This window comes from Hypanus sabinus, chromosome 3 (genome assembly GCF_030144855.1).
Source record: "Hypanus sabinus isolate sHypSab1 chromosome 3, sHypSab1.hap1, whole genome shotgun sequence".
NCBI lineage: Eukaryota > Metazoa > Chordata > Chondrichthyes > Myliobatiformes > Dasyatidae > Hypanus > Hypanus sabinus.
The window spans coordinates 57,313,847-57,331,064 of record NC_082708.1 but is presented as its reverse complement, the minus strand read 5'-3'; the positions used below and the strand labels follow the sequence as shown (position 1 = coordinate 57,331,064).

Below are 17,218 nucleotides of genomic sequence, written 5' to 3'. Positions count from 1 at the left end.
GGTACCACAGGGCTCTGTATTGGGACCACAGCTCTTTACGATTTATGTCAACGATTTAGATGAGGGCATTGAAAACTATATCAGCAAGTTTGCTGACGATACTAAACTGGGTGGCAGTGTGACATGCGAAGAGGACGTTAGGAGAATACAGGGAGACTTGGATAGGCTGGGTGAGTGGGCAGATACTTGGCAGATGTCATTCAATGTGAATAAATGTGAAGTTATCCACTTTGGATGCAGGAACAAGAGGGCAGAGTATTGTCTGAATGGTGTAGAGTTAGGTAAGGGAGAAATGCAGAGACCTCTGAGTTCTAGTTCACCAATAAATGAAGGTGAATGAGCAAGTGCAACAGGCAGTGAAGAGGGCAAATGGAATGTTGGCCTTTGTTACAAGGGGAATTGAGTACAAGAGCAAGGATGTCCTTTTGCATTTGTACAGGGCCCTGGTGAGACCACACCTGGAATATTGTGTACAGTTTTGGTCTCCAGGTTTAAGGAAGGACATTCTGGCAATTGAGGAAGTGCAGCGTAGATTCACTAGGTTGATTCCTGGGATGGCAGGGCTGTCTTACGCAGAGAGATTGGAGAGATTGGGCTTGTACACGCTGGAATTGAGGAGATTGAGAGGGGATCTGATTGAAACGTTTAAGGTAATTAAAGGATTTGATAGGATTGAGGCAGCAAATATGTTCCAGATGTTGGGAGAGTCCAGTACCAGTGGGCATGGATTGAGAATAAGAGGTCAGTTATTTAAAACAGAGTTGAGGAAGAGCTTCTTCTCCCAGAGAGTTGTGGAGGTGTGGAATGCACTGCCTCGGAAGACGGTGGAGGCGAATTCTCTGGATGCTTTCAAAAAGGAGCTAGATAGATATCTGATGGATAGGGGAATCAAGGGATATGGGGACAAGGCAGGGACTGGGTATTGATAGTGAATGATCAGCCATGATCTCAGAATGGCGGTGCAGACTCGAGGGGCCGAATGGTCTACTTCTGCACCTATTGTCTATTGTCTATTGATACAATACATTCAGATTCTTTGACTGAGGGGGAATAAATGATATTTAACAACCTTCAAATATTAAAACGTGAATACCTAATTTTAATTAATCCTGTTTGATCATTTGAAATAATATTAGGCAAAATATCCTCTAGAATATTAGAGAGAATTTAAAAATCTACATTCAATAAAGAAATAGGTCTACAGGATACACATTCCAGTGGGTCTTTTCCTTTTTTAGGAATCAATGAAATAAATGCCTCATAAAAATAAGTGGCAGGTAACTTTTACCATCTGGGTGGAGACTGGGAGGTGCATGCCTGTGTAGGTCTGACAGGACCATCCTGCCCCTAAGGCCACATCTGATGGCCAGGATGATCCAAATGGTCTGGTGGAACACCTCAATGAGCGATGGATGCAAGATTAAACTGGACAGCATTCAAGATCTCTCTTTCAGGCCATATCCTTCTCAGTTCACCAGGTACTGCACACCCCATCCTTGGTGACGTGGATCATGTGCATGGGACCACCTTTCAGCATCATTGGCTCTGGAGGTGCAGACTCAGCTGGATTGAATGATCTGTGGAAAATGGGACTGAGGCAGGACATACGGAAGGTAGGTTTGATCCTAAGGGATGGTGCTAGTGGAGACAGCAAGTGACTCAATTGATGAAATGGGTAATTTTAAAGGGACCGGTGAACCGGGGCGAGAGCTTGCAGCAGTTGATGTGCTGGGGCAGATCTTGGATGGATAGCAGACAAGGTCCTCAGGCCAGAGTAGTCTGGTGGGATGCCACTGGCAGCTGGCCTAGTGGCAGTAGGCACCATTGGCGGCTTGGATGATGCCCCTTATCCTCTTTCAAGCATTCTGGCATCGGTGAACCAGGGCCCTGATGGATGGAACCTGCACTTTTGGCTCCTCTATGGAGTTCAACAGGAGTTGGTAGCCATGAAGCACTTCAAAGGGTGACACACCTGTGGCAGAGGAGGTGTGTAGATTGGGGGACAGTTCGGCCTAGGGCAGATTTTTCTTTCACGTGGAAGGGTTAGAGCTGGAGAAATACCATCCAAACTTCACCACTTGTTGATTGGCTCTATCTGATTGACCATTGGTCTGTGGATGATGGCCAGAGGACAAACTCACTGAGCTGCAGAGCAGGGAGCAGAAGGCTTGCCAGAAATGGGCGATGAATTGTGAGCCAGGGTCCGACATAATGTCCTGAGGGAAACCATGGAAGTGAACTTCATGCAGGAGAACCAGATCCTTGTCTCAGTGGCTGATACAATTTGGGAAGGGTAATGAAGCGGGCCACCTGGGAGAACTGTTCCATCACTGTCATGGTCACCATGGCCACATTAGAAGAGCTCATGCTCTTGGGGAGAGGGGTGGTGTTGAAGGAACTCTCTCTGGCTGTGGTTGTGTTGATGATGAGGGTCCTGCCGCCTGATAGGGTTCTAGGAATGGGGTTCTGGCTGATGATCGACAGGGTTGTTCTGTGAGATGCTTGTCAATTCAGAGGGGCAGAGTATTGATGCTTTTGAAGATGGTGGGTATTTCCTGGCTGAACAGCTTGTCTTTCAAGCACTTTGAGAGGCCGTAACAGCAGTGAGCTAGTAGCGCTTTTGCATTGTGGCTATTCTCCACTGCGAGGATCCTGAATTCCATCAGCATGAGGCCTGATGAAGATGAAGTGTTCAATTTACTTTTGCATTCTGGCCATTCTCCACTGCGAGGATCCTGAATTCCATCAGCATGAGGCCTGATGAAGATGAAGTGTTCGATCTACTGCCCCTCTTCCACATCTGGTATAGTTGAAGACCTGACGCATCTGAGTGGAGAGTTCCTCATATTTATTGCAAATGGTAGTTTTATTGCCCCAGTCAGTCAGAGCTTGCCCAGTCAGGAGACAGATGATGAAGGCAATCTTGGCTCAGTCCGGAGAATACAGAGATGGCTGAAACTCAAATTGTAACATGGATTGGGACAGCAAGTTAGGGCATTGGGTTGGGGATCATTGAAGCATCCGGGCACCATAATCCGGGGTCCCACAGGAAGAGCTTGACTGGTGAGGTGTTGCTGAATTGAGACAGAGAGTTCGTTGAAAGTGGGGAACAGATGGTTAATGGTTTTGTGCTTTTTTGAGATCATGTACTGCAGTTGATGGATGACTTCCTTTAGATGAATGTACTCTGCTGGGTCAATCCATCCTGTCAGGAAATGCAGGGGAGGCTTGACCCAAAAGTAGAGCAGTGGAGATGATTTAACAGTATAATCTTACAAGCCATAAGGGGGGGGGGGGCACAAAATAAGAGGGAACAGTTATTTAACCCGACAGGGTAACTAAAAGCCAGGAGCAACCGGTTGAGGCTGGCTGGTTTGCTAGGTGAACAAGTGACGGTGGATATGAACTGGGATTAAAAAGCCTGCAGTGATGAGTTGTAAACAAGTGACAGGTGACTCCTGTCAGCAGGGTGGTGTCTGCCTGGGTGGGTCTGACAGAATAGGAGAGACTTTTTTCCATTGATTTAAATATTACACCTATTTTGCCATCTGAGCAAACAAATTGATGACTTAGAGCTTGGCCTACAAAAATGCACAAACACAGCAGCATTTCTATATTGGATGAGATGTGTTTAGCTCTGGAATAGAAGCAATGTTGGTTGAGCAGTGCCATTTGCCCTGTAGAATAGCTCCACACTGACCGAAGTATGTTGGAGAAATGTTACCGTGCCTCGGAGAAAGATTCAGAAAGAAGTTAGAGGAATAGCACTGCTTTACCTAACACCAGTTTGCAATAACATTGAGTCAATTGAGAAAATTTGTCTAGTGTCTTAGATTCTGTGCAAAATGTACAAAATGAAATATGGATTCAAGTTTCTGTTTGCCAAAATTGAACGGTGTACTCTACAGTTTGGTTTGGTTTGCCCTAGAAACAGAAATCACTGCTCCCAAAACATTCTCTTTAAGTTGCTAATCTTTTTGTAGATTAGGATTTCTTTATGATTCAAGCAACAATCCAGAAATTATTTGCAGAGATGTGATTTATATTATTAAGAAATGTATTGCAAGAAGCACTCTCAGCAAAACCTTAGTTTTCATTTCTTCTGTACTTGTTTCTGTACTTGTCCCGTACTTTCAGTTCCTGATAACTTGTTCCTCCCCGTTAAAGTCGAATCTGAATAAAACTTAGGAGACTAGCTTTTTATAATTACAACAGTTTATTGTGCACCCTCCTGCAGGAGTTTGAGACCCAGTTGTCAAAGGGAAGTGCTGCCACCATCCGACAAGTGGGCCTGTTCCCTCAGGTTACGGCCGTATGTTTATACATAGTGAGCCCCATACATTACTGTTGCAGGATGTTATTTGAACTGGTAAGCCCACCGAGTCTGTTGGTGCAAAACTTAGTTACAGACAAGAGAGTCTGCTAGATCAAGGCTTAATTACAGATGGATGTGCTGTCTAATCCTTATCAGTTATTCCCTTTGCTTGGCCTTGACTTAATTACAGTGGATGTTCCTTCCTGTCCTTATCGATGAGCCCTCCTCTCTACTCGAGGGTGCAATGTACAATGTTAGCAAACTTTCAATGTCTCTCTGCTAGCTGGGGAGAACAGGTAATCAGTCTGTCTTAGCTGGATGCTGAAGACAGAGTTTACTTCAATTCAAAAATTCTGATTCAGTTCCAATTATTCTTTTATCCAGAGGATACATAGGTTCAAAATGATTATTTCTATATCCTCAGTTCCTCACTCCCACCCCCAATCTAAGTTTTCCCCTTTATGAGGACAATTCTATTGCTCACAACATTCGTCCCAATCAATGAGATGGCACACAGGTTACTCTTTCCCCTAGCCCAGCACCATTTGTTGCTGAGAATTCACTAAGTACAGATCCCATTTTAAATCCACCATCCAGAAACACTTTATGGATTGACTTTCAGATGAACTGGTGCTCTGTTGTCATGGGGTTATAGAGTAATACAGCACAAAAACAGACACTTCTGTCCAACTCATTCATACCAACCAAGATGTCCATCTGAGTTAGTCCAGTTTGTCTGTTTGATCCATATTTTAAAATGTCGTTTACATGTTATTGTATTGGGAGTCAGCGGGAAACGCTCATGGAGCGAGTACTGTTTTGGATTCGCTCCACAACCTTTACTTTTTTTTTAACCTTTGATCACCCTTATTCAGCTTATTTTTACCTATACCGAAAGTTCCTTTGTTATTTTTTTTGAACTTACTGTTAAGAGTTTGTCGTAAATTTTTGAAGATATGCAAACAGAAATGTCTCTCAGGTCTAAAGGACGAGAGCCTGGATGCAATCCGAACGGTTAACGGAAAGAAGCAGGCTCCGCCAGAACACACTCAATTAACTTATGAATTGTTTATGGAGGTTTTGGACAAAAAATTTGATGAACTACAACAATTTTTTAAACAAGATATAAAGGCTTTTCAAGATTACATGGTTAAGACGGATTCAGTAATTAACCAGCAGCAAGCTCTTATCGCATCTCTGCAAGAAGATGCTTGGAAACGAGATTTGACTATTGAAAAACTGCAACAGGATTTAATTTCGACCATTAAACTGATGGAAGCACTTAAAGCCAAGAGTGACGATTTTGAGAATTGGTCCAGAAGACAGAACCTACGTATACTTGGTCTTCCAGATGGCATAGAAAAAGATGACCCTTCAAAATATTTTGCTCCACTATTAAAAGAAGCATTTTCCCAAATAACCCTCCTTTATTGGATCGAGCACATAGAATTCGGCGTCGATCACCGAGTGCTACAGATAAACCTTCGGTTGTAATTGTCTGGTTTCACTATGTACACGACAAAGAACAACTTATTCGTGCAGCTCGTCGGGCAGGAATGGTTAAATTTCAAGAATACTACTTCCGTTTGGTTGAAGACTTTAGTCCTGATCTTTATGAAAAAAAGGCTTCTTTTCAAACCGTTGATGGCTGAATGTTATGAGAAAAATCTGAAACCTGCGCTCCTATACCCTGCGAAGCTTCGAATCTCTCCTCTGAATGTCCCTCGTCAAGTTTTCTTTTCAACATCAGAAGCGAGAAGTTATCTGGAGAAGAACTTCCCTACTGCTACAGACACCAGTTTCTAATAAATGAACGATCCTGATCGTGTAAGATGGTTCTCGATTTCTTAAACCAGAATTAACCTCTGGTTATTGGTGTAGGTTTATCCTATACTTTATACTTAAGTTAAAGTGTGTTTTCGTCATATCAATTGCTTTGTCTTATACACTTTAACCATTATACTATATTCTTGTCTATTAACTTTGTTCCTTCAAAGGTATATTTTTAACCCTTTGAAGGTGAATTCTTTTTGATTAAGATGGTGGTTTTTTGAAAAAGATTTTTGGTTTTGTTTAAGATGGCGTTATTTTTTTTTCTTTCGTCTTCTTCCTACAATGCATCGCTTATCATAGCTTAAATATTTTTTGTTTTGTCTGGGCTAGAGCCCGATTTATAAGTTTTTAGTGACTATATTCTTATTTTTTACAACTAACTATATTTAGAAATATTGTTTTTAGTATAGCGATTTTAATTTTTAAAGTTGGGGTGGTTTTTTTTGTATATCCTTTATATACGGAGTGGTCTTCCGCTGACATAGGGGTAGAATTAGTCTAATTTTTTCCTTTTTCAAGCCATATTTTGGCTTTTTCTCTTTTTCTTGGGGGGCTGGGGGATGGTCTGTTTTCTAATTTTATTTTTTTTCCATCAGTTTGTGTTAGTTTTTTCATTTGGGCTGTTTTTGAACTTCAAATATGTCTGTGTTGTCGTCACTTCTGGGTCTTCTCTTTACTTTTGTTCCTCTTCCGGGTGCATGAGTTTACAAGTTGGTTAACCCTTTATATACCAAAGGGTTGATTTTAGAATTATGGCTCAGACCATTAATTTTGTGTCTTGGAATACTAATGGTTTAAATCATCCAATTAAATGAAAGAAGATTTTCAAAGTATTCCAAAGACTTAATGCTCATATCATTTTTGTACAAGAAACTCGTGAGGAAGGAGGACAAATTTCGTTTTTTTAGGTTTTGGCGGGGACAACAGTATTATGCAAAGTCAAACGCTAAAGTAAAAGGAGTTTCAATTTTTATTGACTCCTCTATTCCATTTATTCAACATGATACCTTTTTGGATCCGAATGGTAGATTTTTGTTAATTATGGGTTTACTTTGTAATAAAAAGGTTGCTTTGGTTAATGTTTATGCTCCAAATATGGACTGTCCTGACTTTTTTAAGTCCTTATTTACTTCTTTACCCAGTCTAAATGAATATAAGTTAATAATGGGTGGTGACTTTAATTGTTGTTTAAATCCTTTGATGGATAAATCTTTATCTATTCAGACTTTACCTAATAAGTCGGCCACTTGTATTAACTCTTTTTTGACTGATAATGGTTTTTGATGTTTAGAGATTTCGGCATCCTAACGACAAAGAGTTTTCTTTTTTCTCACATGTCTATCACTCTTATTCGAGAATTGATTATTTTTTTGTAGACTCTTGTTTTATTCCATCGCTAATCGGTTGTAACTATGATATTATAGCTATCTCTGACCATGCTCCATTAATACTTTCTATGAAATTTACGGATACAGTTTCTAATGCCAGACAATGGCGATTTGACTCTACCTTATTGCAGGACTCGGACTTTATAAAATTTATGAAGGAGCAGATCAATTTCTTCTTTTCAACTAATTCCACAGATGATATCTCCTGCGGAACACTTTGAGACACTTTTAAAGCGTATATACGTGGACAGATTATCGCTTACTCCGTTGGTTTGAGAAAATGTATTAAGAAGGAAACTGTTTTATTGGTCGATAAAATTAAAGAGATTGATAAGAAATATTCGATTACTCCTAGTAAGGAGCTTGACAAACAAAGGGTTGAACTTCAAACGGAACATAGTTTATTACTTACATCCTCGATTGAAAATCAATTAATGAAAACCAGATCTGATTTTTATATACATAGTGATAAATCTGGTAAACTGTTAGCTAGTCAATTGAAGAATGCTTTGGTTAAATGTCAAATCACTAAGATTCGTCAGCAGAATGGGAATTTGACAATTAATCATGATGACATAAATAAGGCATTTCAAGACTTCTATACCTCCCTGTATCAATCTGAATTCCCTCAGGATCGTAATACAATGTGTGATTTTCTTGGGAAATTAAATTTCCCAAGATTATCATCTGATGATCTTTCAATATTGGATACTCCTATTAAGGATGTAGAAATTAAAGGGGCTATTTCTTCAATGAATTCTGGGAAAGCACCGGGTCCAGATGGTTATACAGTAGAATTTTTAAAATGTTTTTCCGCTACTCTTTCCCCTTGGTTATGTAAGGTTTTTGAGGAAGCAATTAGATTGGGGTATTTGCCACAATCTTTTTATAAAGCTTCCATTTCTCTAATATTGAAGAAAGATAACCCTACTGACTGTGCATCCTATAGACCAATATCTTTATTGAATGTAGACTCCAAGATTTTTTCCAAGTTACTGGCATCTAGATTGGAGAAGGTTATTACCCAAAATTATTTCAGAAGGTCAAACCGGTTTTATTAAAAATCGCTATTCTTTTTTCAACATTAGGAGATTACTGAATATTGTTTATACTCCCTCACATGACATTTCAGAATGCGTGATTTTATTAGATGCGGAGAAAGCATTTGATAGAGTTGAATGGCCTTACTTATTTAATGTGTTGGAGAAGTTTAATTTTAGTCCGACATTCATATCTTGGATTAAATTGATTTATCACACTCCAGTAGCCTCAGTGTTTTCCAATAATCAAAGATCTCCCTTTTTTTGCCTATTTTGGGGCACTAGACAAGGATGTCCTCTTAGTCCATTACTATTTAACATTGCCTTAGAACCTTTGGCAATTGCCATCAGAGAATCACAGGATATTTTGGGTATTAATCATGGGTCAGACATTCATAAGTTATCATTGTATGCAGATAATTTATTGTTATTCATTTCTAACCCTGAGAAATCTATTCCAGCAGTTTTATCATTGTTGGCTCAATTTAGTGAGTTTTCTGGGTATAAGTTAAATCTTAATAAAAGTGAATTGTTTCCTTTGAATTATCAGGTCCCAATATATGGAAATTTACCTTTTAAATTAGTTAATGATTCTTTTATTTATTTAGGGATCAAAATCACAAAAAACCATAAAGATTTATTTAGGTTTAATTTTTTACCCTTAATTGATCAGATTAAAGCCTTGTTTACTAAGTGGTCACCATTATCTTTATCTCTAATAAGTAGGATTAATGCTATTAGGATGGTTATTTTACCTAAGTTTTTATATATTTTTCAAGCAGTACCAATTTTTATTCTGAAATCTTTTTTTACTAACGTTGATTCAAAAATGTCCTCATATATATAGCAGAATAAAAATCCCAGGTTAGGTAAAATATATTTACAGAAGACAAAGAAGGAAGGCGGGTTAGCATTACCTAATTTCAGATTTTATTATTGGGCAGTTAATATTAGATATTTGTCATGTTGGTTGAAAGATTGGGGTGGATCTTTTGGCCCTCATTGGGTGAGTTTAGAAATTAAATCTGTATCAGGTTATGCTCTGGGTTCTATTTTAGGGACTTCTTTCCCTTTTGCTCTCTCTAAATTGCCGAAACGAATTGACAACCCGATAGTTAAACATACTTTACGTATATGGTTTCAATTTCGGAAATTGTTCGGGTTGACTCAATTCGTTCTAAATAGTCCTATTGTATTTAATTGCTTTTTCCACCCTTCCATTATAGATCAAGCTTATTTGGCTTGGAAAACTAAGGGATTGCTAAGATCTTCTGATTTACTTTTGGACAATTGTTTTATGTCTTTTGAGCAATTATCCAACAAATATAACTTGCCTAGATTTCATTTTTTTAGATATTTACAGATTAGACATTTTTTAAGTACTGTACTCCCTACGTTTCTAAATTTTGTGCCTCCAGATATTTTGGAGAGTTTGTTTGAATTAGACCCTTTTCAAAAAGGGCTTATTTCAAAACTATAATATAATTATGCAGATACGTTCAGAGCCCCTTTATAAGACCAAAAAGGATTGGGAAAGAGAGCTTGACCTTATTATTCCTAGTGAGAATTGGGATAGAATTCTTCAATTAGTTAATACATCATCGATATGTGCCAAACATTCATTAATACAATTTAAGGTCGTACATAGGGCCCATATGTCCAAGGATAAATTAGCTCATTTTTACTCTTATATAAATCCTATTTGTGATAGATGTCAATCTGAAATCGCGTCTTTAGCTCATTTGTTTTGGTCATGTTTGTTTTTGAAAAAATATTGGAAAGATATTTTTGATATTATTTCTGCGGTTTTGAATATTGATTTACAACCTCATCTTATTACCGCAATTTTTGGTTTACCAATGATGGACTCACTGCATTTATCTTCTTCCGCCTGTCGAATGATTGCATTTCTAACTCTGATGGCTAGAAGATCTATATTGTTGAATTGGAAGGAAATTAACCCTCCCACTGTATTTAATTGGTTCTCTCAAACTATGTTATGTTTAAATTTAGAAAAAATTAGAAGTGGTGTTTTTGATACTTCTATTAAATTTGAAAAGTTATGGAGACCATTTATTCAATATTTTCATATGATGTAATATGACCCTGTTCCAAGTTCATTTGACTTTCCAGCTTTTAGCTTATGTATGTTGAGAGGACCGGAAGTGACGGCATTGATGATTATTTATTCTTGTGAGATATTATAAACAGCCCTTTTTTTTCTTCTCCCAATGTTTCTTTTTTTTTCTTTTTTTTCTTTTTTTTGCATCTTTTTTCTTCTTTATTAGTCATTAGATTAGTAGATTAGTTAATTTTGCATTATATATATTTTTTTTCTTTTTTCTGTTTTTTTAATATCATATATTATGAAATATCTAGACTTACCATGTTCATATATATACTGTATGGTTTATGTCTTGGTAAACCCATTTATATTGTAACTATTGTTTATGTCTTTTTTCATCGCAATGGAATTTGTATTGTTTGTAATTTCTTTTTTATTAATATATCATTTGTATTTTGTCCTTATTATTATTAATAATAAAAAGATTGAGAAAGAAAGAACATGTTATTGTATCTGTGTCATCTACTTCCTCTCGGAGCTCACTCCATAAACACACCACCTTCTGTGTGAAGTTGCCCTTCAAATCCCTTTTAAGTGCTTTCCCTCTCATCTTTAAACTATTCACTCTTGTTTGTTGATTTCTTTTCCCTGGGCAAAAGATAGCAATTTATATCCTCATATTTAATCACTCATATGATAGGAGATGGAACACACTCAAAAGGTGTATGTTATGCTCCTGACTTGGGAATGATCCAAAGAGCATGTTCAGGTTAGAAGAAGGGCAGGTGAGAGGTGCCTCTTTCTACCTTTTGGTCAGTTTATGGTAGAAGTGGAAGATGGATGTGAGATTGTATATGAGTGCACCCTGGGATCCTTGTGAATTCCATTGAATTCCATTCACTGGTTCTGTGACGTCTGAGCCCATGATCTGTACCATGCTCCTCTGACTGAGTAAACATACCTGGAGAGACTGTCTCCAATTCTTCTGCAGGAAAGCAACCTCACTCCACAAAGAAGAGAGAAAATATCAACATATTTTGTATGTGTGCATGCAATGGTTGACTTTTTGGTGATGGGATGAGGAACCACAGAATCATGTTTCCTATCTGACTACATTGTGAACATCATAAAGTTGAGAACATCTAGTGTGAAACTGCAAGGTGTTATTACTTCAGTGAGCCATCCTATCGTACTCTGAAGTAATATCTTGGATTACAGTTATATTACTTAACTGGTGAAATACTATTAAATGTGGAGGTCCAAAAAGTATCCTTGTGAATTTATATTATTAAATGTACACCCATGAACAAATATAATCAAAGATTGGTATTTAATTTTACTGATTGTGCAATAATTGGAAAGGAATGCAAATTCTGTTCTGGCTTTCCTAAGTCAGGTTTAACGATCTAGAAACTTGGCCTTGGAAGCAGCACATTTGCAGTTAAGAGTGTGACCCAGGCTTCAGAATATTAACAAAAACTGGAAGCACTGATGATCAATAGAGGTTTGGATGTGCACATTCTAATATTATTAACATATCATTAACATTAAATGATCAAATTGATGAAGAGGATAAATTAGCCCATATTTTTCCCAGTATCAATCCTGTTTGCGATAGATGTAATATTGAGGTGGCCACTTTAACTCACATGTTTTGGTCTTGCATAAAGGTGGACAATTTTTGGAAAGATGTCTTTAAAACTTTATCAAAAGTCTTGGATCTGGACCTACAACCAAATTTACTTACAGCAATTTTTGGGATTATTCCATCGGAAACAGGATATATTCCTGTTTCCACTCAGCGGATGATAGCCTTTTCAACTTTATTGGCTAGGAGAGCCATTTTACTTAAATGGAAGGATCCTAATTCACCTACTGTTTATATTGGCTTTCCTCCATCATGTCCTGTTTAAGTTATATTCAATATTTTCATATGATTTGATTTATTGATTTTGTACTGCCTCTCTTCCAGTTATTTTTTTTTTGAAGTTTTTGATTTGATCAGAAAGTCTTTCTTTTCTTGGTTTTACTCTCAGGATGGACTTTTTGTTTGTGGAGAATAGTCGGGTTTTTTCATATAAAAAATTCAAAAAGTCTTTTTTTTCTTTTTATGAATTGATAAGAGGAGAATTAATTATCTTTTTCCTGATTATACATTCTATATCAGATTAATACTATATATGATTTTGCTAATGTTTATTTCACCTTCTGTATGTATTGTTGTTGATATATGTATTTGAGATAATTCTTCTCTTGGTTGTATATATGCTCTTTTTGAATCGATAAAAAGATTGATAAAGAGATGAAGAGCTTGTTGGACTTGCATCTGGAGGACTACGGTGTGGAGTTTGAAGTTATACTGCAGCTATGACATGTTATTCTCCATTCCATAAGACCTTAAGACAGAGGATCAGAATTAGGCCATTTGGCCCATCGAGTCTGCTCTTCTATTTGATCATCGCCGTTTTATTATCCTTCTCAAACCCATTCTCCTGCCTTTTCCCCATAACTTTTCACACCCCTAGCAATCAAGAACCTATCAACCTCCACTTTAACTATATAGGAAGATTTGGCCTCCTCAGACAATGAATACTGCAGATTCACCACCCTCTGGCTAAAGTGTACAGTGCATTCACAGGAATACACTGCACCAAGATGCCCATAATGTATTCCAAGATGAAGTTCAGTTTATTGTCATTCCACCGTATACCTGTTTACTGCAAAGTAAAACAATATTCCTCCAGACCAAGGTGCACAACACAGTACATGTAATTCACACACACAACATATAAAGTAATTTTGCCACAAGTAAATTAACAACAATAAGATGCATCTACAACACAAGATTAAAAAGTAAATATTATTAAGTTATTGGTTCTTCATGCCTGATGAGATCTTGGCAATGGTAGGGAGTTCAGTAGTATTATTAAAAACTGTTTCACATCCAACAGTTCTTGTCCTAATGCTCGGGTACGTCCTACCTAATTGTGGTGGGAGGAGGGGTGTGGTGGTCAAAGAGATTGTTGCATAGATGGAAAAGACATTCGCACTGCTAAGTGGCCTGTGTACACAGTGCTCCTGATAAATATCTCTGATGGATGAAAGACCGACCCAGATGATCCCATCAGCAGTCCTTGCAATCTTTTGTAGGGACTGCTGGTCAGATTCCTTACATTTTCTGTACCAGATATAGGACACTCTTGATGGTGCTCTTGTAAAAGTTAGTTGTAATGGGGGGGAGGGCAGTGCTGGGGAAGCTTCACTCATCTCAATCTCCTCAGGAAACGGAGGCACTGCTTTGTTTTCCTCACCAATATGGTGGTGTTGAGGGACCAGCTAAGATTGTCTGTTATGTGAACTCTCAGAACCTTGGTTTTCCTAACTCTCTCAGCCAGTCTGTTTGATTTACATAATCTCAATTAACAATGCATTTGCCAGGAGTGCATCTGTTTCATAAATTACTGTTAGGGAAATTGAATGGTTGAAAAATCATGGTTACTTAGCTTTGTTTCAAGTGCCAAAGATTCATTATTTTTATCGCAAGTGAGGAGAGGCCCTCCATTGGTCAGGGTCGGTCATGGATGCTGCATCCCAGCTGCCTACATGATACACAAGCCAGGGCAGTACAATATGGAGAGCAAGCTATTGCCCATGTAGCAGGCTTCCTTCTCGATGCAGCTGATGAATCCACAGGAACAGCGGAGACCAGTACAGTCTGGCACCAGCAGTGTCGCAGCAGTTGCCAGTCAGCGTTGAATTCAGCATAGTAATGCCTTCGGGACTTCAGGTCTAAATGTTACCTCTGTGTTTATTCCTGAAGCCTTCCTCATGACTGACAGCAGAACTCTGAGATCAGAGTTTTTCTTCTCCTACATGAGCTGCCAACCACAGCTGGTGAGCTCCTTCTGCCTGGAGCGACTGGTTTGAAGGTGCTGCCACATGTGAATGATAGGAGCCAGCCTGAGGTGTCAGAGGCAGATCTGCAGGTGCTGGCAATCCAAGGCAACACACACAAAGTACTGGAGGAAATCAGCAGGTCAAGCAGCACCGTGATTCAACTACCTGATGGGCAGTTGATAGGCTCTGGGTTGTCCCATTATTTGAACCAGATGCCATGTTCACTCTCTTTGAGTCAGAAATTGCTGTAGCATTCTATGATCTAGTGTATCCAGCTCAGATTGCCTCAGTACTGATAAGGTATGCTTAGCTGGCCAGTTATGTCTGTGAGACCATAGAAATAGAATTATGGTTGCATCACAGGATACCTAGTCATTTCTCCATTTTGTAGTTTAATGAGTGACTAGTCTCCATTTTGTAACTGCTACTGTGTTTCTACATGTCTAACTGTGGTGACGTGCTTTCACCGTAGCTACCTCGAATACATATTAACATTGAATCAATAAACGCTTGCTGCAACAACATATGAAAAGCTTATTAGAAGCACTCTGTGGGTCAGCTAGCATCAGTGGACAGAGAAACTGACCTCACAGGATTTGCTTCAGACATTTAGCTTGTTTCGCTCTCCACAGATCATGTCAGATCTACAAGGTATTTCCCGACGTTTATTTTAATTTCTGATTTCTAGCATCTGGAGTTTATATTGTTTTTACTCTGTTCTCCCTCTAAGTATCTCAATCATACTATCCAGCTGCATATTTGGCCATCAGTTGTACACTTTATAGATGACAGTGTTGTATACACAGATTAATATTTCCTTAACTGGAAATCAGCAAACTGCAAAACTACTTGTTTAACGACACTCAGAAATAAAATACTGAAGTAAAAATCTTCAGTAAATTTGTAAATCTTTCTGCTAATAAATGGCTATCTTTACTTTGTGTGCTGTTACAGAAGGATTACAGGTTAAATTACCATCATGAGGGTTTCTTCTGGAGATGTTCATTTAGCGACAAAGAGGAAAAGTATCAACTTAAAAAATTCATTTACAGTAAGTGAATATAAATATTGAACATTGGGCAGTACAGCACAGCAACAGGGTTTTGGCCCATGGTAATAGTGCTGATGATGAACATTTATGTTTTGTAGAATCTCTTTAAGTTGATTGGGATCTGATAGTATGATGCTGCTCTAACCTTCCAGGATTAGGTGCTAACTGCAGCATTTTGTTTCTTCATTTCAACTTCCAGTATATGGTGAGTGACGTACTGGGAAATCCAGGAAAATAGTCCAAAGCTGGTCTACCCATAGTATTCTACCCTGATCTTGGCATCAATTCCCTGTTGGACTCATCTGAACTCTTCCATTGCAGTCTCATCAGTTGTTACTTTCAACACCAGTCAACTGGTAATACTGCCTCTGTAATGACTCCTGGAACAGGATTCACACATGACTGTCACCATTAGACTTTTATTATTCAGACAATACACTATTGTAGAAATGACTAAGCAGGGTGGATATTCAACTATAGAAGAGCAATTCAGCTACACTTTCTCAACAAGCCCTGCAAATCTTTTCCTACTGTACTTTCAGCTAGCTCTCTTTCAAAAGAATCTGCCTCCAAATCTGTTCTCGGATCCTAATCCTGTCTTTCTTCTTCTTCGGCTGTCCATCAATTTCGATGTTGACTGAGGCCTGGGCAAGATTGTATGGAAGACAGGCAGTTGCCCACGCTGCAAGTCTCCCCTTCTCCACGCCACCGATGTTGTCCAAGGGAAGGGCACTAGGCCAATACAGCTTGTCACCGGTGTCGTCACAGAGCAATGTGTGGTTAAGTGCCTTTCTCAAGGACACAACACACTGCTTCAGCAGAGGCTTGAACTAGCAACCTTCAGATCACTAGACCGATGCCTTAGCCACTTGGCTACAGGTTGCTGTAATTCCTGGTGGCAGCTGCAAGTGAGGACCTGGCTCAGATGGAGGGGATCATTGCTAATAGATGCAGCCTTGCTGAGGCAGCTCCTCATGCAGTTGCTTTCAGTGATGGGAAGGTCTGTGCCCGTGATGATAGGACTCCTAGGATTATGTAATCTGCAGATTTGGAAACTATATCCTGTGTAGCCATGTACAAATCATAAAACATATATATTAAGAGTAATGTTGGCCCTGGGGAACTGCACTATACACTTCTTTCAATCCTGAGAAGAAAATTGCATTACTGCTCTGTTTCCTTGTAACTAATTTTCTATTGATGGTGACACAACGGGTTTTATTCCATGGCCTTCAATCTCAATGGCACCTGAGTTCTTGAAGAGATATGCAGTCCTTGGGCATCATCCCAGAATCTAATGCAGGGGTTCCCAACCTGGGTTCACGGGCCACTTGCTTAATGGTATTGGTCCATGGCATAAAAAAGGTTGGTCCTAAAGATATTTGTATGTTTATGGTCAGGCTCTTTCTAATGTCTCCCCTTCCCTCCACTCAGCAATTTACAGGACCTTGTCCTAGACCAAGTGAATCCACTTCTAGCATACATAGCACTTCAAATATGGTCTAGTGAGCATCCTATGTAACTGAACAAAAGCCTTCATACTTTTATTTTAAAATTTCTTGTGCAGGTGTAGGTAATCTTATCAGTGCTACAATGTCCCTAAAAAGTGTTGCTGTCGAATACAAAGGA

The 17,218-nt window shown here is 38.7% G+C and overlaps 1 protein-coding gene across 6 annotated transcripts in view; it reads left to right on the top strand.

Moving 5' to 3' along the window:
• Positions 1-17,218, top strand: part of LOC132391342 (transmembrane protein 182-like) — an 84,779-nt gene that overhangs the window by 49,198 nt on the left and 18,363 nt on the right. For all 6 annotated transcript variants that reach the window (XM_059964401.1, XM_059964396.1, XM_059964398.1 and 3 more), the window contains 2 exons: positions 1,479-1,613; positions 15,493-15,589. In XM_059964401.1, the coding sequence (XP_059820384.1) occupies positions 1,479-1,613; positions 15,493-15,589 (232 nt within the window). The remainder of the gene's footprint in view (positions 1-1,478; positions 1,614-15,492; positions 15,590-17,218) is intronic.